General features: G+C 52.4%; 1 protein-coding gene across 7 annotated transcripts in view; it reads right to left on the bottom strand.

The window, feature by feature from the left end:
• Positions 1-25,552, bottom strand: part of PAK6 (p21 (RAC1) activated kinase 6) — a 35,271-nt gene extending 9,719 nt beyond the window's left edge. The window contains exons 1-5 of one of the 7 annotated variants that reach the window (XM_019645050.1): positions 24,798-25,551; positions 23,857-23,938; positions 21,871-21,919; positions 12,477-12,592; positions 644-852 (exon numbers count right to left, since the gene is read on the bottom strand). In XM_019645050.1, coding sequence (XP_019500595.1) covers positions 644-847 — 204 coding nt within the window. In that variant the 5' untranslated portion in view covers positions 848-852; positions 12,477-12,592; positions 21,871-21,919; positions 23,857-23,938; positions 24,798-25,551. Of the gene's footprint in view, positions 1-643; positions 853-12,476; positions 12,593-12,731; positions 12,749-13,094; positions 13,174-21,870; positions 21,920-23,856; positions 24,011-24,797 lie in introns of those variants that run through there. The other 6 variants (XM_019645048.1, XM_019645053.1, XM_019645049.1 and 3 more) reach the window with 6 other exon arrangements.
• Between the last annotated feature and the right edge of the window lie 129 nt (positions 25,553-25,681).

Genomic DNA, 25,681 nt, shown 5'->3' with positions numbered 1-25,681 from the left:
ACAGGTGAGTAACCATGAGTTTACAGTCCAGCATGCCACATGGTGTAGGCAGCTAGGCTTGGGGAGATGAGGGAGTACTGGGGGCCTCCAGACCCCACCTGGGGCCCGCTGCCATTCTCCGGCTCTGTCTGTAGCCGTCTGGGACATGCAGAGCTCTCGGAGGAGGCAGGAACCAGTCCAGGGCTCTCCTCCACACACACTGGCTTTGTGGCCTCCAAATCCTGACAGGGCCCTGACCCCCACCGCTGCCAGCCTCTTGGATCTATCCTTCTTGACACACACAACTCAATACCCCTGCCCCAGAGGGGCTGCAGGTCCAAATGTTGCATGGACACACTTAACACTAAAAGATAATTTGTTGCTATCTGAAATGCAAATATTATTGGGCATTCTGTATTTTTATTTGCTAAATCTGGCAACCCTACCACCCTGCAGAGAGGGACCCCCCCAGGCTCCTCCTCTGCGGGTCACCCAGGGAGAGAATGAGAGGCTGATTAGCAGGGAATGAAAACAGTGGCTAATTGACAGCTGGTAATTAGGTGGTTCCTCCAGGTGCCTTTGTGGTTTGGCCAAACACGGGCATCTACATCTACGGAGCGAAAGAGGCTGAACTTGGCCCCGTCATTCCTGCCACCCATCTTACCTTCATGGGCTGGAGCTGCACCCGCGTGATGCGTGAAGGGTCCACCACCGGTTTGGGCCGCCGAAGTGTGTCCAGGATGTTCTGCCATTGTGGGGGAAGGCCCACGAACTTGCCTTCTTTGGGGTCAAAGGAGGTGTGGACGCGGTGCTGGAAGTTCTGTGGGGCCGAGATCTCAGGACGTTTCTTCTTTTTCTTGCGGAACATGGTGTCTGCGTGGGGAGGGTCAGGCTGAGCTCCAGGGGGCTTCACAGGAGCCTGACCCAGGCAGCACAGGTGGCTGTGGTGGCAGCTGAGGCACCAGGCTCTGGACTCCCTCCCCCCAGCACAGCTCCCATCTGGGCCCAGGGCTTCCCCTCCCCTATCCCTCCTGCCTCAGGGAAATGGCTAGCTCCCAGCAGAGCGGTCTCAGAAACAACAAAAGCACCGTATATAAGCCAACACAGACTATACACAAGGAAGAGGTGTCTGTCTGTCTTCTTGTCAGTGCCAAGTCCCTTGCTGAGCAGGCAGACTCTGGGGGTGTGTGCTTGTAAGATCCAAAGCCTATTACAAATATCATCCCGCTGTCAAAGAATTAAATACAGGGGAAAGAGGGAGGAAAGCCAGCAAACACATTTTATGAAGCGAGTATGACCTTGATTCTTCAACCAGATAAGAAAAGGGAAATTTGAGCCAATCTCACTTAGAAACATAAATGAAAATCTTAAATAAAACTAGCAAGTTGAATCCAGTAGTATGTTAAAGTTTTTTGTTTTATCACAATCAACTCGGGTTTGTCCCAGGATGGTTCAACAACAGAAAACCTGTTAATGTGACATAAAACATTCATAAAAAGCCAACCCGCCAAGTCACAGATATGTTGCCCAGTTGGGGCCATTTATCATGGGACTAGGAAACGCAAAAGAGCCCTCATGGTCACCAGTTGCTTAGCCCTAATTTTGGAAAGCCCTGAGGGGCAGCTATCTCAGGGGTACAGCTCTCCAGGGAATAGAGGGCCTACCTCCTCTTAGGCTCCTTTCTCTCAGGTTTCAGAACTCTGCCTGTACAAAACGTCACTTGCAGTCAAACCTCCGTCCCTCACCTTGCTGATTTGGGGTTTGTCCAAGGCTCTGGTGAGCTCCTTCAACGTCTCAGAGTGATGTGGCGTGTGGATTTGAGAGAGGGAGACTGGAAACCCAGGAGGTAAAGTGACTATTCCCAAATGTTGCTCTAGTCTGGCCTTCAAGGAGTACCTGGCTGGGACCACATGTGATGGAAGTCAAGGTCATGGGTGCCCACTTGAATGCTTTTGTGTCTGAAGTGGCACAAAACAGCTCAATGGGGTTCCCCCCCCCATTTTCTTTACTGTAGTAAAATACATTCAATGGGTTCTTACTAGTATGTCACCTGGAAAGGTCACTTCCAGGTTTCAAGAAACAAATTTCAAAAAATAAACATGTTTGTTTCTTGAATACTTGGGTCATTCACCTATCCACAGATCTGAGGTATCTTTGGATGCTGGGGGCATTCTCTTTTGACTCCTGTTCTGGAAACAGCATTTCCTGGTCACTTTAGCAGGTTCTAGAGTAGGTCACAGATCTGGAAGGCAGCTGGTACCCACTCAGAAAGGCAGCAGGCTCCAACAACCAGCTTGCCCACTAGAATTAACCAAGCATGAATCAGCCTGATTCCATGTCACACCTCTTGAATTGTCAGCCACTTTTCAGGACCTTGAGATTCAGGAGTCCACCAAACACCCACTCTGGGCAAAGCCCCGTTCATAGGACCCACAAGGACCAAGCACTTTGGAATGACATACACCTGCTTGAGTTACAGGTGAATTGTAGGGAGTCTCCCACTAATTTGGGGAGACTTTGAGCAAGTTACCCAAATGATTTGATCCTCGGTGTTCATTATCTATAAGATGGGGTTAATAAAATTATCTCACAGGGTTTGGGGAGTATCACGTGAGCAGATTCCCATTAAATGGGGGCTGTTTCTCTTGCTGTGTTACCTCACTATATCCCAGTCTCTAAGATCAGGATTCTATAGATGTGGCAATGTGAGCAGATACTAGCCTAGGAGTGATGCCGAACTCCAACCTCTCAGATTCACCTGTCAAGGGGCCAGGCCTGACTTCTGGGACCTCAGGCCCTTGCCACCTCTCCACTATGTCAACTCTTTTTTTTTAAAGATTTTTATTGGGGAATTGGGGGGATGGGAACAGTGCTGGGGAATTGGGGGAAGGGAAACAGACAAGTTGCTGTCGTTTTTGTTCTTCAGTCTAGTTATGGAGGACGTTGCTTCACTGGCCCAAGTTGGCACCATCATTGCGCTCTTCCCGGGCGAGGCTGATCAGTCGCTGGCTTCTGGACAGCCGCTCACTGCGGCTGCTGGTTGCCCACACTGGCTGCTAGCTACACACGGTAGCCCATGGCAACCCACTGCAGGAGGGGCTGCAGCCTACGCCATTGCCGGTGACTCACGGCAGCCCAGCTCCAGGTCGAGCTGCTGCTCAGCATCTTAGCTGTGGAGGGCAGTGTCACTGGCCCTCATATGTGGGATCCGAACCGGGGCCCTCTGGCGTCCCAAGCCAGTTCTTAACCATCGCGCCACTCGGCCGGCCCTATGTCAACTCTTGATGGTAACACTTGACCTCCTCCTTCAGCCTCTGGCTACAGAAGAGTGTTCATCCCACAGTCTGTTTTCACAGCCTCTGAGACAGACCCTTTATCCAGGGCTTAGCTGATAGTCTCACCCTGCTCCCCTGTTCTGTGAACTCCTCTCGAGGCACAGGGGCATACCCTAAAGTTAAAGAAGAGGTAGCTAATATGTCTTCCTCCCAGAACATCCCTTTCCCCAATTCCCCTGCCCTGCCCGAGGGCCCAGCTTTTGCTGCAAGAATGCGTGGAGACAGCATCGTTAGCAAATTGTCCAAGTGACTCTAGGATTGTCTTCCTGAGCCTGCCCCAACAGCCATTCCAGAACCAGTTCTTTCCAGAGGCAGCAGGGAAGACCTGAGGAGGAAGAGGGACGGATGCCGCAGAATCATGGGTTCTGGGCTGTGGGGGTGAGGGCGGGAGCTGGCTGAAGCAGTAAGTGAGCTAGGGCTTGAGGGCGGGACAAGCAGAGATTTAGAAGTCAGAGCCAGTCAGGCTGCCAGGACACCTCCAAAATGTGGCGAAGCCAACACTCACTGGACAATATCATTGCATACATAGAAAATCCAGAAAAATCTACATATAAACTATTGGGATTATATAAGTGAATTTAGAAGGTCTCTAATTCAAGGTCAATATAAAAAAATCAATTTTATTTCTACATACCAGCAACAAATGCAAAGTGAAATTTTAAAAAAGATTATGGGGTACAATGGGAAACAGAAGTTTGGTCTTTGTCTGCTACTCCTGGCACACTGCTCCTAACACCCTTGAGATCCCCAGAGTGACATGAATGGTGGAACTTTCAGGCCCCCCTGCCCCCACCTCTGGGAAGGGGAGAACGGCTGGAGATTGAATTAATTGCCAAAGGCCAATGATTTAGTCATGTCTATTTAACGAAGCCTCCATAAAACCCCTAAATGACAGTATTCAGGGAGATTCTGAGTTGGTGAACACACCAAGGTGCTGGGAGGGTGAGGAGTCTGGAGAGGACACGGAAGCTCCATGCTCCTGACCATATGCCTTGCCCTGTGCGTCTCTTCCACCTGGCTGTTCCTGAGTTCCATCTTTTACAATGAGCCGGTAATAATAAGTAAAGTGCTTGCCTGAGTTCCATGAGCCATTCTAACCAATTATCGAACCTGAGGAGGGGGGTCATAGGAACCCTTGATTTATAGCCAGTTGGTCAGAAATACAGGTGGCCCAGGACTTGCAATTGGGGTCTGAAGTGGGGGTGGCTTGTGGAACTGGGCTTGTGGGGTCTGTGCTAACTCCAGGCAGTCAGTGTCAGAATTGAATTGCATTATTGAATGCCCAGTGGGTGTCCGAGGTGGAGAAATGGTCTCAGAAGGGGAAAAAAAACCTCTCATTTGATGTCAGAAGTGTTATTGGGGGGGGGGACACCCTAAGATACCATTTTACATTTAAAATGTCAAATACTTAGGAATAAATCTAATCAAAGATGTGTAAGTTTTCTACCATGAGAAGTATAAAATAATTAAAGGTATTAAAGAATGTTCCTAAGCTGGAAGAGTCAATGTTGTAAAGATGTGAATTCTTTCCAATTAACCTACAAATTTATTTCAATCCCAGTCAAAATCCTAGCATATTTCTTTTGGTGGAAATTGACAAATTGATTCTAAAATGTACAGAGAAACATAAAGAACCAGGAATAGCCAAGACAATCTTGAAGAACAAAGCTGGAGGATTACACTACTATATATCAAGGTTTATTATAAAGCTACAATAATTAATATAGTGTGGAATTGGCACAAAGATTGATGACTAGGCCAATGGAACAGAAGAGAGAATCCAGAAATAGACCCAGTCATATAAGGTCACTTAATTTATGACAAAGGTGACACTGTAATATGGTAGGAACAGAAGACCTTCTCCATAAATATAGCTGAAGCAATTAGATATCCACATGAAAAAAGGAAGAATCTTGAAAAATGAATTCATATCCCCCAATGACATGGATCTAAATGTTAAAGGTAAAATAATAAAGCTGGTGGCAGTGGTGGTGGGGGGCAGGAGGGTGAAACCCAATGTCTGGCCATCCCCTGCCCCAGGTCCAGTGTGAGTAAGTCTGTGGGGCTCAAATTTGGTGGGCTCTCCTGGGGCCCCTGACCTGCTAGGGCGAAAACCTGTCCACACTCAGGGGTCCCAGAGACACATTAAACTACCAGGTTTTCTTTATCCAAAGCAAATTTTTTTTTAATTTTTATGAGAATTTGAGCCAAACTGACAACATATGCCACAGAGCAAGATCTCAAATGCTCCCGAGAATAACAGTTTTGCAGTTTCTTTTATGCATTTGAAATTAAGGAAGATTCCAGGATTGGATTACAAACTATAATAGTTAAGATTATGTGCTCTCACACTTCAGAAGGAGGGGTCTGAAAGGGGGCATTTCAAAAGTGTGTTAACCTAGATGCACAGAAACAATGGATAGGGCTGTTTAAGGCAAAGATAAGCCTTTTACTAAAGAACTTATTACGCCTGAGACGTGATTGCCTTCTATGACCTACCCATTTAGGAATTTATGATCAGATCACCCTGTGAGGTTACTTTCCACAGAACCCCTTTTTATTCCACACCAAAGCAGAGTTCTTAATGGCACAGGAGCAGGGCTTCTTTCTAAAGATTTCACCTAGATTAGTTTGTAAATGCAGCAGGAATGCAATGAATAGTTGAGGGAAATACAGCAAAACATTCATTGTGGTGTTTGACCCGTGGGGCTACAGATGATTTCTTCCTACCCTATCTTTCTACTCTTCTAAAGGTTCCTTAAAGGTGCTGGAACCTTTTCTAAAGAAAACACAATATTTTTAAAGAAAGGCTGAGTTCCTAAGAGACATTCCACCACTCAAATATTTCATGTTGCCAAGTCGTTACGTGTGAAATACCTGAACCACAAACATCCTGCCTCTCTCTAGCATCGGAGCCAGTGACCTTGGAGCATAGACCCTGCCCAGACAGGGGCCCTCACTTTGCCATTCCTAGGTCTCCACCTTCCACCCCAGTTTCCTACCTTCAGACCCAAGCTGAAGGTCCCAGCCTGCCCCCCCCCCACCTCAGGTAGTATTAAAGCAAATCAGGCAACGCCAGCCTTTAAGTTGCTGTCCCTAGTATCTCACCTCTTTGCATCCACACTCAATTCATCTAAGGGGGGAGCTTTCCTTAAAGGAGATACATATCCCTGAGGAGGAAGGAGGAAGGAGGAAGGAGGAGGGAAGAAAGAGGAAGGAGAAGGAGGGAAGAAAGAGGAAAGAGGAAAGAAGAAAGAGGAAGGAGGAAGGAGGAAGGAGGAAGGAGGAAGGAGGCAAGGAGATGATTTTGGATCAGAGAGCAAGTCCCTGCCTTTCCTTCTGTCTAGCCTGATGGAAGTGAGACTCTGACGTCTACTGAGACTCTGCAGTACAAATGGGCGGAGGCAGGGTGCCAGCTCAGGCTCAGGGTGACCTCCCGGTGGGTGACACCTCACCCCAGCACAGGGCAGAGAGGTGCTGAGGATTCTTTTCCAGGCTGGATCCATTGCTGTGACAGGGATGTTCTGAACTTTTTCTTCGGAATGCCTGCAGACATTACTTTCTGGCTGGCTGGCCTGTGGCTGGACCAGAGGGGGAATGCCAGTGTGGGGAGGGAATTGCCCAGCCCAAACCAGTTTGGAAAGGAAGCTCCCCGGGCACAGCTCCAGCTGAGGCTGCTTCCTCCAGTCTGGGCCTGGCAGATGGGGTGCAGGTCAGTTCCTGGCAAAGATTTTTCTGGAGAAAATGCTACCACATCCAGGAAACCCAAGGGCAGAGCTGATGGGAGAGTTCAGGGAGCCACAGACTGGGGTCACCAAGAGATGGGACTGTCATGTCACAGGAGATTCAAGACAGAAAGGGAAGTAACTATTCTCGAGTACCTACTGTGTGCTAGGCCCTTTCCGAGGATCAACTCATTTAATCCTCACAACAACTCTGGGAGGTAGGAATTATTACTATCCACAAATCCAGATGAGGCTCAGAGAGGTTAAATAACTCATCCAAGGTCACAGAACCAGGAAATGACTGAGTTGGGGCTGGACCCCTGATCTGGTTCCGAAGTCCCTGCTCCCTCCACCACGCCCCACTCTGAGGGCCCTGGGCTATTGTTAATCTTCCCAGGGTCTCTATGAACAGGAACAGGGCTGAGCAGCCTGAGTAAACTCACAGGAGTGTGTAGAAGGGGGTGGGCCAGAGCCAGCTCCCTCCCCCCAAATTGCTAGGTTCTCTCCTGGGCTGGTCTGTGAGCCAGAGGCCAAGGGAGCTGGCGCTGCCTTGACTTGTAGGCTGACCCTTACTTTGTTTGGAACCAGGTTTCTTTTTGCCCTGCAAGGGGTGGGTACAAATGTTCCAAAGAGCTCATGTTGGTGGCTGTGATGTCAGGGCCTGACGTATAGGAAAGAAGCTGCAGAAGCAGCAGGAATGTATTCTCTCCAGAACAGGTCAGGTCCCCTCTACAGGGTCTCAGCCTGAAGTCAGGCAATCCATGGGCTTGGCTCAAGGAGTGGTGGGTATAGCTTTGTAGTTGATGCTACTATTAATTCCACAGCAATATATGGTTTGGGTGGTGGCCCTCAGAGCAGGGCACTGTGGCTTGGCTGGTCTAGAGTCCATAACAGGGGTAAGCAGAGCAGCTACAGAGGACGGGTCACCCTCTCAAACTGCTTTTCCTCTAGGAGGAGACATCCATCTGCCAGGGCCTGGGATGCCAGGGCCACCAAGCTATTGGGCTCCACAAACCCAAGGCAGAGCTATATAGAAATAAGTCTGCATTGAAACCTCAGGCTAGAGTTCAGACATTCAAATGAGTGCTGCCATTTGAGGCAGACCCTTGGGAGTCTGTTCCAACCATGCTCCAGTACTTCCAGAATTCCTCTTTGGAAATCACCTTTGGGGCCCATCTTGAGCCAATATCGACTGTTCTCCTAACCTGTAGCCTCTACTTTTCACTGGAAGTGGTGGTGTCCAACGTGGTGACCCACCTTACCCTCCATGCCTGGCTTTGAGTGGGTTTGGGCTATTTCCACACATCGAATTCCTTTCAAGGAAAGGACACTTAGTTCACAGAAGGGATTCACAAGAATGTGCTGCAGGCTGGGAAGGTGGCTTCCAGAGAGCAAGCCTAAAGGAGTTTGTAGCTACTTTGCAGAGGGCGGGGCTTGGTTGGTTCAGTTCTGGGATGTTGTTAGGAATGAGGCTGGTGTGATCCTCCTCCATTTCTGGGTAACTGGAAGAGAGGAGCTGCACCTTGGACTTTGTTCAGAGTGCCTGTGAGCAAGAGTGGGGGGGCACACCCAGGCTTCCTCTGCTGGGGACTCAGGGCCTTATCAGCTCTGGCTCACTGTGGCCCCAGGGCGCAGCGTTCCTAAGTTCCAGCTGGTGATCTTGGCCTACTCTCCTTCCTAGGCCTCAGCATTTCAGGTGGTAACAAGGGAATGGACTCCTTCACCTCTGCCAGCGTCTCCAGGTACAGTGAGGAGAGAAACAGCATCTGTTCTAGCTAAGGAGCCACTCATTATTCATGGAGTGCCTAATGTAAGCACCAGGCTATGGGCTGAGCATTTCACATACAAGATCTCTTCGCCACAAACCTGCAAGGTAACACTGTTATTGTCCCATTATGCAGATGAGGAAACCAAGTCAAGCATCAAAGAAGGGGTAGACCCATGTCTATCTGACCGAGACCCTGATGTGAACATGGCTGCAGTTGGCTGTCACCTCCCACCACCCACATTTCACTGTTCTCAGGCCCACCCAAGGCACTTTGGGGAAGGATCTATCCTAGAATCATGACATTGAGGCAGAGGTACGCCCCTGAGCTCTATATCATTTAGACAGGTACCCCTAGTACTGTCACCATCAGTCACAGAGTGGCCCACAGAGGACCCCGTCACCTTCAGAGCTGGGCCCTCCCACCTACACATCTGCAGCAGGGCTGCCTGACCTCTTAATACCCCCTTGGGAACTGGCAGCCCACACACCCTTCCTGTAGAACCATGTGCTTCTTGGCTCCTGGATGAGAATAGCGTGGACAGAAGCCAGCCTCTCATCAGAGTATTCTCATCAGCCGGAAAGATTTTTCTCAAACTTAACTTTCTGGAATTTAACTATAAAATTATATTATTCAGTCACTTATTCAAAAGTATTTATTGTGCATTTGCTCTGCTCTGGGCTCTGTGAACCGTGGTGAACAAAACAAGATCCTTGCTCTCATGTAGTTTAGCTGACGTTTTCCAAATAGATGTTGCTAGATGGCTCGCTGACCTCACTGCCCGCCAGAAGAGATGGTGACACACATCATGGGGCACTCACTCATGGGACTCCCCTCTGTCCCTGCCCAAACTGCAGTCCCTCAGTGGCATTCCCAACAGAAGCCTGTCCCCTGTCTGTGACCTGCTCAAATGAGTTCAGTTATGGGGAGTTCTTTCCCTTTCCCACGACCCCTGTCCTCTGTCCCCTTGCTGCTCATCCTTTGTGTAGAGCTGAGCTCTGTCCTCCCTCAGCCTCCACCAGGGGACCAGGCCTGCCATCTGCCCCTCTTTGCATGACATGAGAGGCAGGAAAGATGGTACTCCAGCACCCTTTCCTGGCCCCCCAAAATACACTGGGGGAAGGGCCTGAAGAGGATTCGCTTTTTTGCCCATTTGTCACCTGCAGTGTGGGTAGGTCCTAGACCCAGGCTGTGGCCCTTTGCCTGAGGACTGTAACATCTGCCCAGGGTCACTGTGCTGAAGTGTGGCGCATCCCCAGGATGCTGAGCAGCAGTCTGAGGTCCTGCTGTCCTACTACACTGGCCTAGAGAGAGAAGCTAAGTGTGCAGGGCAGGGGGCACTGTGCACATAATAGGCCAACATGTCTGGGCTCCCCGCCCTTGTCATCACTCCCACACTATAGGTCCCAGGGAATCCTCAGGGGAGAGATAATAGGGCTGTTGTTGAAAAGAATATGATAATAAAGCTCATTCAATCACTTGTGTCAACACTCCAGTTGAATGAGAGGCCAAAGAGTCAGGCTGGCCAGCCAGAGAAGGTCAATATTGACTCAGGCCCACCTCTCGGCCCAACTCCAGCCTGTACACTCAGCGCTGCAGTCCAGCAGTGGCTCAAGCCAGACCAGTCATCTGACCTCTGTTCACGCTACTTAGCATCTTAAACCCATCCCTGGTTGGTCTACAGCACTGGGCCTTCCTGGGCATGGGGTTATCTCCAAGGGAAGAGAGAAAAATGGCCTTCCTGGGAGGTCTGCAGACCAGGCACCTCTTCACCAGGCCAGATTTTCAACAGCCTCTGAATGCAGAGGCCTGAGTCCTTATCACAGAACCCTCAATGCCTAGTCAGAAAGAACCTCTGGAGTCCCCTACTCACAAGATTAGGTCCCCAATCTCTCCTCTCTCTCCCTCCCTACCTCCCTCTCTCTCTTTCTCTATCTTTTTTTTTTTTTACAGACTTTAGCTTTCTATATTTATTTTTTTTACCTCCTCACTTTATGCTCATAATACCACTGTGACTTGGGCCAAATCTGCTTTACTGGGTGCATTTTAAAGAAGGCAGACAGCTGGGGAGAGGAAGGAGGAGACGAGACAGGGAATATACACATATACATGTATAAAGTACCCAGCACATGTCAGGCACTGCGTTTGGTGCTTTCAATTGGTGCATTTAATGGTCACAACTCTATGAGGTAGATAGTATGAGCTCTGTTTTCCAGGTGAAGAAAACGAGACTGAGAGAGAAGTAATTGTTGGAGACGTGACGTGCGGAGCTGGGATTGAAATCCAGATCTCTCCAACTCCAAGCTCCAAGCTCCTTTATCATGTCCAGAGAAGTTAAATGACCTGTCCCAGATTACACCACTACTGAGAGACAGGACTGGAAGCTTCCAGCCAAAGGCTCCCTCTACCCCAAAAATGGCTATGTCCAGGGTCACCCATGAACATGTGACCACGTATGAAATGTACAGAACGTGCTACAGTTTCTGCCTTGGAAGTTGGATCTCCTTCCAGAAATGGCCCCTTCCCTGGGGTCACCTCACTACCTGCCCCTAATGGACCCTCTGCCTTTACTGTATTCCCATTGCTTTGCTCTAGCAACTTCCATAATCTCCTGCCACATAGTCAGATCATTCTCAAAGTTCTCCAAGACAGGGGGGCTCAGGTAGCTTCACCTTTTCCAATACTAGCAAATGAAGGCGGGGGGTGGGGGGGGTGGGGGGCGGTGGCCCACTGCTGGGCTGTTCTCATTTTCTCATTTATCACTGTGAGGCCTCACAACTATCCTGTGAGGAAGGAATGATCCTTCTCCCCATTTTATAGATGAGGACATTAAAGTTTGGAGAGAAGTAAAGCAAACTTGCCTAAGGAATCAAAGTCAGGATCCAAACCCAGCTCCTTCTGGTTCCAAGTGCTGTATTCTCAGCCACTGTCCTACACATGGCCTGAGAACTCACAGCATTGCAATATATGTGGCACAAGCCACAAAAGACCTGACCACAGACAAACCGGAGCCCCTTCCCCTCTCCCACCTAGAAAAACAAGTCAAAGGTACCGAAAAGAACACCAGAAATGGGCAAGATACAAAAAACACAGCCTACACCCTGGGAACTCTTCATGTCTTAGCTCTTAGTGTGTTCCTAGCAACATCTACACCCCAGGTTGGATGCCGCACATTGGGAGCCGGAAAAGCTGGAGGGATTTTAGTAGGTTGGAGATCTGGGAAATGAGTTGGCAGGCTGGGGTGTGCTGAGCAGCACCTCTGCCTGGGGCTGCTTCCTGGCCTGCTCAGCATAGGTGCGGGATGTGCTACTGCCTTTCCTGTTGGGGAGCCACTTTCCCCAGCAAGAAATCAGTGCACAGCTTTGGTGACACTGCCTTACCCCCAGACAGGCATCAGACTTGATGACAAGCAGAGGCTGGGCCAGTAGGCAGGGAGGAGTATTTGAAGCCCTGCTGCCTGCTATGGGCCACGGTTGTGGACGTAACAATGTACATCTGCTAAGGATTGAGAAATGGCACTTAGAAGGGACCACTGCACTGCCCAACAGTACCAAGAATGAGCCAGCCCAGGGGGGCCACTGGCCTGCCCACTGTCCCTTCGAGCCTGTTCCTCAAGCTGGTCTCTAGAAGGCTCATGGGCATCCTCCCAGGGTTGGAGGTCCCTCACTCACCTCAGGCCTGCCTTCCTCGCCTCCTCTTCCTCCCAACTCCTCACTCGTCAGTGGGCAGAGCTTTCAGGCACCAGAAGAAGGAAGACTAAAGACCTTCCCGGCCAGTCCTCCAAGGCCTGGGTGGAAACAGATCAGAAATTCACTGTGACAAATGCGATAGATAAGTGTCCCGCGGATTTTGCGAATGGACCGAATCCAGAAAATCTGGAACCGCCCCACGCCCGCCCCACGCCCACCGCCACCTGACTTAGCCACCTTCTCAGGTGCAAGGGGAGGTGGAGGGCTCCCCGCGGGGCGCATGGGGAGGAGCGCGCAGTGGGCACAGCGCTTCCGGCCCTTCTGCCCGCCGCGCTCCGAGTTACAGCGGCCAAGGGGCCCCACCTCACAAGCTCGAGTGGGGTGGGAATCCCCCAGCCCGTTGAGACGCTAGCGCCAGGCGCACACGCGGAGGTAGGTCCTGTTCTGGAAACAGCCGAAGCTCTCCGTCCCTGCTCTCAGGCCTCTCGGCCTGGAGCGGGTGGCCCCGAACTTCGGGGAATGAAAACCCGCGCCTTTTGCCTCGTCCCGGCCACAGTCCGAGGAGGTTAGCCAGCCTGCAGCAGTGGCCGGGGCACCCACCTGTGAGCAGAAAGATCCCGGAGTACTCCAAGAGGCCGCGGGAGCTGGATCCGCCCTCCGCGGGAGGGACCTGGGCGCGGGGAACGGCAAGGAGAGGCCGCGCTTACAAGTTTGTGCAGCGCCGGCTTCACCTGGCCGCGAGTTTGATTTCAGGGTGTGGCCTCAGGTAGGGCACCGCGAAAAGTCGCGGGAAAAGTCGCCGAGGGGCGCAGGGGGCCAGGAGCCTCTCTGCACGGGGGGGCGCCTCCCTGCTCAACCCTTTCCATCTAACCTGTCGGCTCCAGCTTCCTCCGGCCCATCGCCTTGGGGCCCTGATCCTGGTCCAGCCCGCTGTGACCTGCCGGTGTCCCCAAGGTCCCTGGGCTGCCTTGCAGGGGCCTGACCTGGACTATCCTCTGAGCGCCTCTCGGTGTAATTAACTCCTTAATTTGCATTTGCAGATGCTCACTTTGGAGGCCAGGGGCTGCCTCCTTCCGGATCCTAGAGGTGCTGCTCCAGGGGTGGGGGCGCCCACCCGCACACCCTGGAGAGCCCCAGCTAGAGTCCTGCCACATGCCACCTCAGCCTGTCTGTCCCATCTGGACAAGGCTCCGAAAGTGGTTAAGGAACTAGCCCAAGTCTTATAGTTACTGGGTGGTGGGGCCAGAATTTCAACCCAAGCTTATGTGCCCCCAGCCTGTTCTTTTGGGGTAGCCCCCTGGTGCAGGCAAGAAAGCAGGATTTAAAGAGATTCCAATTTCCTTGTCAAATCTTGCTCAGTTCTGAGAACCCTCTGGCCTCAGGATTTTGGGGTAGAAGACCTCTAGGGAAAAGAAAGCTTCCAGGACCCTGCACCCTCAAACAGAATGGGGCCCAGCTCCAGAAATGGCATCTCCTGGTTGTCCCCAGCAGTGCCCTGGCCTAGAAGCAGAATGGCTGTTCAGAGTGGCTCAATCCTGACTGCCCTTTGCCCTGCTTTTTTCTGGATTGAAGGCTGGTTTGTCCTGTGTATATACATCATGGAGAAGAGGCGGGGCCACCTGTCTGTCTCCTCCCTAAACAAGGAAGTGAGAAGACCCTGTTGTCCTAGACTTGGGCCCCTGGAGATGGACATGTCAAACTGAGCGCTGAGGGGATTCTGGCTTGGAAATTCAGTGCACCTGGACCCCAAATGGCTGCCCCCAAGCAGTGGTTGGGTGACTATCAGTGTCGCAGAGCAGGCACCAAGGACAGTGCAGGGATGTTTGTCATTGTTGGTCACCTCAAATTTAGGTATTAACTGAGGTCTCTATTACCATGTGTCATTTTTGTTCACTGATTCTTTAGATAGATGAATGCAATTTATAGATACAGCATTTGCATATGGCCTCTGTTGCTTATGCACATTTTACTCGAGGCTCCAACCAAACAGAGCTAAGGTGCCAAGTGGCAATTACCCAGCCCCAAACAAGCCTGAACCCTGTCTGGCTGCACCACAAGCCCCATGTCCTCAGCCTTCCTGGGGCAAGTATGGTGGTGCCCAGTGCTTGCCCTGGAAGCCCCCAGAGAGTGATGTGGAAGCTGGGGCAGCTGCAGACAGGTCTCTGTTCCCCTCCTCACCCTCTATCTTCCCTCCTCCTCTCTGTGTCTTTCCCAAGCTGATCCCTCTGACAAGACAACACTGTAGGCCTGACCTTCAGCCAACCCCTGACCTTCTGTTGGTCCCCCAGGAAGCTGCCTGCTGAGCCTAGGATGAGGGGCCATGTAGTGGGGAGGGGGCAGGTGATACAAGTGACTTTCCCCAGGGATTACCCAGGGACAAAGGAGCACTGGCTGAATGCTGGCTGTGGGAAGTGGGTTATGCTAGGTGGGTGTAGAGGCAGGGGTACGTGGGGGGAATTGGTTGCAGAGGGTTTGAAATGAACCATGAACCAAAGCTAGAATGAAATGCATAATATTGTTGAACCTAAAATCAACATCTTAAATTATTTTTTACTGACTCACAAATTCACACATAAATTCTTTTCTTTTCATACAAATACCTTACATACCAAAACCGCAGCTTCAAACAGTATTTTTGAACTGTTGAACTATGATACAATGAGAACATTAGAATATTATCAGAAATGAACTGGTATTTAATTTGGTTTGAACCCAGGCTTGGGTATCCCACAAAGGCTCCTAGCCAAGTCCCATTCTCACCCTGCAGAGAGTGAGTCTAGGGAACCCTGGCGTCCTCCCACCTTTGGGAACTGCAGTGGGGTTTGCAGAGAGGCAAAGACTCCCTGATAAAACTGACCAAAGAGGTCATGCATCCCCCATCACTGGAGGTATTCAAGACCCCAGGTAACTATCAGTCAGATATGCTAGTGAAAAGGTTCCCATACTGGATACTGGGCTAGACCAGGGGACCTCTTGGGCCCATCACAACTCCAAGTTTCTGTACTTCCAGTCACATCTACAGATGGGTCAGCTCTACCATGTAGGATGACCCTCTGCAAATTGGAATGGCTGGGATGTGCAGAATGGGTCCTGAGTGATTAATTCTTATGTGTGACTCCCCCCGCCCCCCACCTTCTCTATCCTCCTCTGATTCAACTCAGCCCTGTGCAGGAGGACAGGGCAAAACAGCAATGCATGAGGTGGCAGGAAGTCTGGGGGACGGTGTCTTCTCCAGCGTCCATGTGCCTCCCTCTGGCCCTGTTCCCAGGTTGCTGTGCCAGGCACAGGGAGAGGGATCAGGCACACCTCCCTCTGAAGAGCCCTGGCAGCTGGCAGAGGCCTTCTGGTTGAGGGAGTTGTCCATGCACTGCCATGCTACAAACTGGGCAGGAGCTCCGGATAGGGACACTGAAAATTGACATTTCACCAAGAGCAATGACACTTGGAGCCCTGCCAGCTCTGGAGTATTAGGCAACCAGAACTGTCTAGGAGGACATCAGGGCGGGCACATTGGGTAAGGCAGGCTCTTCCCAGCTTTCTCAGCCTGTGGCTGTTGGGGCCTGTTACAACATCTAAGCACCAGTTAGGGCCAAAGAGGAAAGATATGGATCGATTTGTGGTTTAGAAACACAAACACATTATCCTTTCCCTTTACCTTTCTGCTTCGTGACTTGAAACACTGCCTGGGGATCAGGAACGCTGCTGACAAACTCACCCGGCTCCTTCTAGGGCTCCCTTCTCTGGATGACTCTGCCCTCCTCTAATAATAGTAATAATAATGGCTGCCAATTATTGAATGCTTCCGATGGGCCAGGCCTCATGCTAAGCTATTTCCACATATTATCTCAATCAAGTCTTCACCACAACCTTGGCACAGAAAAACAATGCTATTATTATTCTCATTTTACAGATGAGGAAACTGAGGCTCAGAGTGGTTAAGGAACTAGCTCCAAGTCCTATAGTTACTGAGCAGTGGAGCCAGAATTTCAAGCCAAGTCTCTGTGCCCTCAGCCTGTTTTCTGAACTCTGTACTGCTCAAAAGTCCCTGGTTCCAAGGACTGCATGATATGACTTGACTGTGTGGGGTCAAGTCCCTGGGAACAGTTAGTGGCGGAGGCGCTGCCTGTTCCCTCCTTGTGCCAACTCGGCCACCCTGGATAGGTAAGTCATGTGACACAGAGAGGTGGTGGAATATCCTGCTCCCATTTCTGAAGGGCATGAGACCCCCACACAGCACTGGGTATGAAGGGCACAGGGGGGCCTCAGTTTCCTACACCTGTTACTGAGTCCCCCGCTAGGAACCAGGTGCTAGATTTACCCAGTCATGAGCCAGCACCCTGACTGAAGTCCCTGCATCAAGCCATCTGTCCTTCACAGACCTGGACCGGGCCCAGCACCATGAGGCCCACATGCAGCACTGCTGGAGAGGCGGGGCCTGTCACACACGCCTACTTGCTGACTGGCTGGAGGAAGCTACTCACCCACTCTGCAGCCCCCAGCCCTGGGAGAGAGGAACTCTTTGGAGAAGATCCCTTCTTCCTTCTCTCTTCCAGGCTGTCCAACACCTGTCCCTTCCTGCTCTTGGGGTGGCCTGGGCCAGTGTCCCTCATCCTCATGGGACCACCTATCTCTCTTTGATGATGGGGCTGAGAGGCAGGTACCCACTTCTGAGAGTCTGGGAGTGTGAGTTGAGGGAGCTGACATTGCCAAGCCCTTGGACTCCTTAGGCAGGAGGAAGGTAGACGGAGTCGAGCTGCAGAGAGCATGAGGTTTTGCAGCATTGGAGCCCTTCTGCCTCTATAGACTCCCGGAATGTCTCAGTTTTTTGAAGTGTATGATGGGGGAGGGAGTGCCCCCTCCCTTGGGAAGGTGGTGAAATGATGAGGTCTAGAGCATTGGGGTACAGGGGCCCTGAGGATCAGCATCCCCAAAGAGAGTGAGAGGTTCTTGACTGGGCCGCCCTCACAGCTGCCAAAGGGAGCAATGGAGCCCCCTGGGTGGGCCACAGGGGCAGAATCTCAGGGTTCTTCCAGGAGAACTCGCTATGAAATTAGCCCTACAGGTCTATCCCCTCCAGGTCTTGGAGAGAGAACCCCAGCCCAGGAGGCAGCACTGTCTGGACCCAGTTAGGTGTTTGGGAAAAGTCCACGGGGCTCCCCTGCCTGGCTGCTGGACAGATGTGTCCTTTTGCTGTCCTGAACTTCAGCAGAGGGAAACTACCACTCCCAGAAGCCTCCAGTCTCTCTCTACCTTTTCCTCAAGTTCTGCATCTATACGAGGCTCCCTATGCCAACGGGAATATATAGGCCAGTCTTCCCCAAACGCAAATGGACACTGGGGGCCAAACTTGCCTGACAGTCCCAAAGGGGCCTGGTGACCTGGATGAGCCACTCAGATCAAGGGGCTGAAGCAGGGGCAGGGCAGGCTGTGGCACCCTTCCCAGGGGCTATGGGCTAGCTTGGGGAGGGCTGGGAATGGAAAGAGTCACCTTCGTGCTGAGGACACTCATTTTAGAGACATGATGAATTCATTTAATATCTTCTCACTATGATGTTAATGGGCTCCAAAGTTCCACCCAAATGTCTGTTGCTGGCAGTTTAGCTCTCTGGCAGGCACTTTTGCTGGCAGAACTAACAGCTGGAAGCCTCCTTGAATGCGAACCCTTCATTGTTTTTTCCTCTCTCTTCAGAGCTTCCAGCGGCTGCCCTAGTCTGAGGCTGGGGCAGGGCTGTAACTGGCACCCATGCTCTGGTGCCCAGGGCCTGACTTTAAGGAAGGGAAGGTGAGTGGGGGGAGTAGGCTTGTCACCAGGTGAAGGCTCAGGCCAGAGCCCAGGGAAGGAAAGAGTCTAAGGAAGCTCGAGGTTGGCTGCCCAAGCCCCATCCGCAACGCTCTGGCTGGAATACCTTAGCTCTAAATGCACAAAGTTTACAGGCTCTGGGCTGTGTGGCCTCCTGGGAGCACTGACCACCTGGCTATAGAGCTCAGGAAACTCTGCCTTCTGTGTCTACCCTGGGTCAGTGTCAGAAGGCATGACCTGTCTAACTGTCACTCGGCTGGGCTGTGCTGTGCTTCAAGGGTCCTGGCGGGGCCCACACAGCTGCTGCCATCCTTTCTCAGGGCCTTTCCTTCCTTAGTCTCTGGCCTACACCTTGACAGCCCCAGGGGTGGCAGCCTGCAAGATCTTCGTGTGAATACTGACATTGCAGAGACCCAATGTGTGCTGCCATGCCCTTGCCAGTGGATGGCATGATGGCCTTTGCTGGGATGATAGACCATTTGGAGGCAGCTCCTCCTACGGTCTTGACCTCCCGTCCTCCACAGGAGCCCTGCACGCTCGCTTACTCCTGGCCTTGCATTCTTGCCCCTGGACTTGGCTCCATCCCTCCCCAGCGTCTGAGACCTTCACCTTTCTGCGCCTTTCCTAACCCTAGTCACACCATCTTCCAGCAAGACCCACTATAGTGGAAAATGACCGTCTTCTTGTCCAGCTTGGGCCTGGTGACAGGCCTCCAGCTTCTGAGATCTGACCTCTGATGGCGGCCATTCGACATTTAGATTCCTGCCTGGGGTCATAATATATACTGGTGAAAAGACCACCTGAGGTAAAGGTTTTCCTGTGTGCTCCCCTAACTTCTGCTGCAGAATCTCTTTCATTCCTAGATACTCTCATCATTACTCCCTTCTTTGGCTTAAGACATTGACAGCCTCCTGGTTAAAATATAAAATGCTTCCTGGGACAACTAGGACTTGAGTCAATCCATTTACAAATTATCTGGTTCTGTTTACACTCAGAGAGTGGCCTGGGTTGGATGGGCATAGCCTCTTCTTGGGGGGTGGGGGGGGCGCTGCTGAATGAGCAGGGGCCGAGCTGGGGCTCCATGGGGAGCAAGATGCAGGTGGGGAGGTTGGGGTGCCAGGCCCTCGTTAGGGCAGGAGGCAAAGAGGAACGCTGGGGCCTGTCCAGCCTCCTACTTTGTCAGGCTAGGCCACCTCTCTCCAGCCATCAAGTTACCTGGCAGCTAACATCTGTCCCTGCTTGGGGTGCCTCTGCTGCTGCTGCTGCTAGAAAGGCAGCCTTGGGTAGTGAAAGAGTACTGGAATGAGAGGCGGGCCAGAAACTGGCTCTGCCACCAGTTAGTTATGTGATCTCAGGACCCACTTGCTTTCCTTGAGCCTCTTCTTCCCTCTATACAATTATGGGAGCCAGATTAAACATTCTTAGGGGCTCCCTTTGGCTTGAATGTGCTACAGCAACCCAAGGCAGCCAGCTCCTTTCTGGGGCAGCCCTCTCCGCCTCTGCGTTTCTCTTCACCGACCCAGGACTGTACTCTGGGTGATCTAAGGAGGCTGCGGCATAACGGGTCCCCTGGCTCCCTCCACCCTCTGTGCCTACTTGCACAATTCCATGTGAAGCTTCACTGGAAGCTGAAAGAAAGAAAATGGAGGCTGGAGGCTCTAGGCCAGGAAGCTGAAGCTGAGAACCAGTCCTCCCGGTTTTAACCCTGCTGCTGCTGCAGCCTTCAGAAGCTGGGGCAGACAGTCTGGCAGCAGGGGCCTGGAGCAAGGTGACCGCTTCGATGCTATTTGCCCTGGGGTGAGCTGCTCTACTGGGATCAGAGACCAGAACAACACACCCACTGACCTGAGCTTTCTTGGACCCGCTTCTCTGAGCACCCAGAGGCCCCCTGTCCAGGTCCGAGGCAGCCTGAGTGTGCAGGAGAAGATAACCATGCCCCCACCCCCTTAGCCAGAAGCCCAGGGGCCCAAGGGTTTTGAGGCTTTGGCAAACCAGAGTCCAGTAGTAAGATGCCAGCATTTGCTGACCAAGGCAGCACTATGAGGGAGACAGGTCGCCACAGAGAGCCACAGGTGTACAAAAAAGGCCATTGTCCCTCTGTAAAGACTTGGATGTTTGCACTACCTGATGTGTCATAATGAGGCTTTATAGAAAATGCTGGGCAGAAAGGATGTCCCTTTGCTGGGGCTGAGGGAACCTGGTTTTCGCATGCTAATTCCCCCAGCATAGGAAAGTCTGTCATGTTCTGGGTTTGCCTTGTTCTTTTGGGTGGGTGAACAGAACCTGAGATGACCTTTTCTAAATTCATAGAACAGATAACTCTTTGGTAGGAAAAGCAAAACCTCTCGAGTCTGAGCCTTATGCTTCCTGGGCATTTCTAAGTCACCTGTCACAGTGGTCAAGAACATCACTATGGTCTCCAGTCTGGCCCCTCTGCACGAAGCACCTCCAAGTGTGTGCTTCAGATGGGGCTCATTAGTACACAGCTCTTCAAGGAACCAGAGCTACCATGTGAGAAGATTCCAGGCCCAAAGAGGAGTGGGATCAAGGCCAGACAGCCTCTTGATTCCTTCACTATGTACAGCCCATATTGAGCTCTCAAGACCTCAAACTCTGAACCCCAGAAAGAAAAGGAAACTCTTAATAGGCTCAGATCATTCCTTAAAGTACCTCAGTGGACAAACAAGCTATTTGGGGAAAAAATGGACCTGGTATTGCATTTCTTCCCAGCGTCATTGGGCATGGATCTGAAAGCTTTAGCTTTTCTTCAGGGCAGGGTTCTTCCAAAGCCACCTCCTCCATGAAGCCTTCTCTGATTCCCTTGAAGACCCACGTGAGGTCTCTCCCTTCTGGCACTTTGTTTCTCTAGCACGAATAATCATCACAATCATAATGTGTCCTTTGCTGAGCACTTATGTGCCGGCCATGCTGCTACGAGTGCTCACGCATGGGCTTATTGAATCCTCTCAACAACCCTGCCTCGTAGGTACTATAATTATCTCCGTTGGACAGGAGAGAAAATGGAGACCTAGAGAGATGAGGTAACTTATCTGAGGTCACCCAGTCAAGAAGAGACAGCCCTGGGCCTGACACTCACCTGGCTGACTCCTGCTATTAACCACCCACCATCCTGCCTCTTCCTGTACTTGTACATCTTCCTGAGCACTCATCTTTTGCCCATAACTGTAGAAGCTGTTTCTTCCTTTGTTTTTCATCTCAACTAATCTTTTTCTCATCCATCTTTATAAAGTTCTATGTTAAGAACCACTCCTGGTATTAGTCTAAGTTTATAAATTATCTGGACCGAATGGGTCATGGCTGACAATTTCAGTTATGAATTGGGGGCTCAGAGCAGGCAAAGGGACAACACCCCCTATTGCTGATCATGGCTCGGCAGCTCAGCTGGCTTCTGTCGGGGTTGCCCCACGCTCAGCTTTCCTTTCTACTCCTCTGTTGAAGGGCTTTGAGCTCCCAGGGCAATGGCTCTGTCCGCTTCATTTCTAGGCACTTTCCCTCACCCCATGTTCCTGTGACCAGGGTTTTGTATTTAGAAGTCAGGCAATTGCTGTTCCCTACCTGAACAGGGTGTCAATTGCCATCTCCAAGTGCTGCCTGGAGCCCCCATCTTGCCAAAAAAACCACAAGATCTCCTTTATCTCACACCTCGCACGTCTTGTCTTAGCCCTTAGTGGGCCCTAGGGCTGAGCTCAGAAGTGGCGGGCTTCCAGTCAGCCTGCTAACACTGCAGAAGGGCGAGCTTGGCTTCAGGAGGCTGAAAGTTCTTTCTGCCCCCAAAGCTTCCATTTTCCACGCTCTATTCCAGCCTGTTGGGTAGCCCACTTCTTTCCGCCAAGGCAGGTTCACAGAAGTGAACTGTCTTCTTGAGCCCTCACAGGGCAGGCTGCAGAATGCCTGTGGATGAGGTTTGCGAGCACCCTTCCTGCTGCCCAAGTCTTAGAAAGTGCTCCTGAATCCTGGACTTGCCCACTCCTGAAACCACGAGAAGGGCTCTGTTTCAAGCCACAGGACAGCTTCCCATGAGTCCGTCCTGCCTTCTGTGCCCAGGACAGAATGTGCTAGAGGCATCTCTGGGGCCGCTTGGGTAAAGAATGCAGTTTCTCAGCATCTTCACCTCCTCCCTGCCTGGCCCTCCACACAGAGGCCGGCACGTATAAGACAACCAGCATCTAGGGCCCTCCTTGAACCCTTTTAAAACTCCAGATAGCCTTTTTATCTCCTGCCCCCTATGTCCTGGCCTCTACCCTCTGCTCCTTTCTGGCCTTGCCAGCTGCCACCCTGCTGGCCTGCTGTTTGTCTGGTGCTCCATAGCCTCTGCCACTCTGAACCCAGCTGGGCAGCAGACACTGCTCAGCTCTGCACACCCTGGGGTCCCCCAGGCTTGGAGTCACCTTTTGCGAGGAGGCAGGAAATACCCCCACAGCTGGGTCATTTTCCTCATCCTGAAGCCAGGTATGGGAATTAATTGAGTGGAAGACACAACTGAGAGGGGTTCATCCCAGCTCTGGTCCCATGTGCCAGGGTAGGGGGCATTCCTGGTCATCCTTGGTAGTTGTGCACAGAGTGGGAGACTCTAGACCTGCCTGCACCTTCCCTGTGCCTGGCATGACCCAGAGAACTTAGCTCACAATGAATCAGTCTGTCCCTGGGGGACCGGAAGTTTTGTGCAGCCCCCACACTCCCACCTTGTGGCTACTCATTGGGCACAGAGCTTTCCACCCAAATCAGGTGCTTCCGGAAACCTTGCTCCTGGTGCCTAAGCCCTCCTGACTAGCCACCGTGTCACGAGGGATCCCAGGTCTGCCATTCCTGAGCTGCCTAGAGGACTCCTCGCTTGGCCCCAAGGCCTTATTCCCAGCTAGATGAGCTTCTGTGGGGTCTGGGGACCAGGCAGCCCAGAGCTCATCCTCAACACTTCGAACTCAGTTCCCACCAGAACCAGCTTAGGGAAAGACCCCAAGCAGGACCCTCCGAGCTTGGTGTGTAATGCCAGGGAAAGACTAAACTACGTTGTAGTAGTCTTGCTGCTTCTTGGTGGGGCCCCAGCATTTTATAGCCCTGAGCTCGCTGGGCCTGATGTCCCTGGAGCTGATCAGGCATTAACCCTGCGGAAGTGGGGAGCCCGAGGCCTGTAAGGAGGGGTAGTGCTCAGCCAGGCACCTCCTGAACCTAGCTTGCCACTGTGTCAGAGTTAGAATCTTGTGCCTGGTTAAGCTCTGCATGACTTGGAGCCTGGGTCCCAGCGATGCTCCATGAATATTTGCAGGGTGGGCACGAGACGGGGGGGAGGGTCAGGAGCAGCAGAAATAAGCATTTCTCCCTCTGGCTGGGTAGCCAGAGACCAGCTTGGACTGGGCTGTTTCAAAATCGATTTAGAAAAGGAGTGGCAGGCAGGTCAGGCGGGGCATGGGGCACCGTAGCCCAGGAACCCACAGCTGTGCCTTTGTCCTAGATGGCATGTGGCCTGGACACCTCAGCACCCCTCCCCCCCCCACCTCCGCCACCCGGGGAAGCCAGAGCCCACAGTGGTAGCAGGGACCTTACCGTAGCTGCTCCTCCGGGCAGCTGAGCCTCGAGCTCCCCACTGCAGGCCAGTGCTTGTCTCTAGCCCAGGAAGCACCACTCCCTTCAGGCAAAAAGGAAAAGAAAACCTCAATGCTTTTCTCACCGAGCCGCTTCTCCCTAAGGCTCCTGGTTGGTGTCCTCCTGCCTCTGTGGGCACATAGCCTCCTCCCTTCCCAGCTTACTCACCGGTGTGCCCATGACGCTGCCAGCCGTGTGGGGGAGGTGGGGGGCCCACGCCCCTCTGCCTGACACATTGGAGCATGCCACGTGGGGGCCAGGGGTTCGAGGACCTGACCTGAGTGCCAGGCCGAGTGGTGGCCCCTGGCTGGGTCCTGAGTATGGTGAAGCCGTGCCCTGGCCAGCACCCTTCTCAGGAAATGCACCCCTGTGAGCAGGGCAGAGAGCACACATAGATGCTGCCTGGCACTGCATGGAAGAGTGACAGAATTCCTTGGTAGGACGCTATCGCCTCAGGGCCCAGGGCTGTCAGAAGAGGGGCAGCCCATGTGCTGTCCAGCCCCTGGAGGGTTGGTTGGCTTCCACCCCTGGCCTGCCCCTTTGGACCACTCCCTATGTTGGCATCCTGCTGTGTCTCAGTCCTGTGGACTCAGAGAGGGCCTGGGCTTGTCTGAGCTGGCGCTTCCCCTCACCGGCGTGCTCAGGCCAGGTGCTTGGGGTCCCTTTTCCACAGCACCTGTCCCACAGCCTGGGCTGGCCCAGCATTAGGATGAACTGATGCCAAATCCCCCATCCCCATCTCTCTGCCGGACCACCCTGCTGTTTTCAGCAGGGGGACAACTCTCTCTCTCTCTCTCTCTCTCTCTCTCTCTCTCTCACACACACACACACACACACACACACACACACACACACACACACACACACACACGTGGGGCCACACCCAGCACAGAGCCACCTACCTGCCCAGGCCAGCCTAAGCCAATCCAGCTTTGCTCTCCAAATGCCACTCTGACCCTAGAAGCCACTCATTTACAGAAATAGCTTGTGGGAGGTGAGTTCAAAGCCAGCCCGGGAGGACTCCAGTCAGTGCAGACCAGATTCCTCTTCTCTCCCAACACCTCCAGAGGACACAGCAGCCCGATCACCATATCTGCTATTGCACTTTGTTGCCTGGCGTTTCTCCCTGGGCATCTCCGGCGCCCACAGCGGCTTCCATATCCTTAGGGGGTAGCAGCAGATTGTCAGCAGGTCCCATCTTCTTCGGATCCCAAGGTAGGGAGGGGAGAGCTAGAAGGGGCGGGGCTCAGGTGGAGCTCCAAGTTTCCAGCTCCCAAAATAATCAGATGCAAAACGGAAGGAAGAAACCTTCAGGCCAGGGGGTGACTCAGTGCCAGCGGGCCGGCTTAGTCACCTGGATGGCTGCTCCTGGCTTCTGGCACATCAGGGAGGGAGCAGTGCCCTTCCCCCACCTGCTGTCCTCAGCAGAGCTGTCAAAGGGAGCGTGGCCCAAGAGCCCCAGCTGGCCCGGGGCTGCCTGACAGGCGGCACCGGCAGGCTCCGGCCTCCTTCCTGGCCGCGGCACACCCCTCCTCCACAGCGCACCCCGGCTTACTTTGGGATTTCTCCATTAAATCCTCCGGCAGCGACCTGCTCCAACGTTGCTTGGCAATTTTGATATCGTCGAGGGTTGCCATGGGGAGGAGGGTGATGTCATTGACACACAAAAAAAACCCCACTGAATTTACAAATCAGCTGGGGCTGGAGCTATTTATAAAAACACATTTTTTCCCCCTGCCTTCTTTTTCTGAGGGGGGAGGGAGCAGAAAGGCTGCCTGCCTGGCTC

This window comes from Hipposideros armiger, unplaced genomic scaffold (assembly GCF_001890085.2).
Source record: "Hipposideros armiger isolate ML-2016 unplaced genomic scaffold, ASM189008v1 scaffold_92, whole genome shotgun sequence".
NCBI classification, from domain to species: Eukaryota; Metazoa; Chordata; class Mammalia; order Chiroptera; family Hipposideridae; genus Hipposideros; species Hipposideros armiger.
Note: the sequence above shows the minus strand (reverse complement) of the source record. Positions and strands in the feature narration are given on the sequence as shown.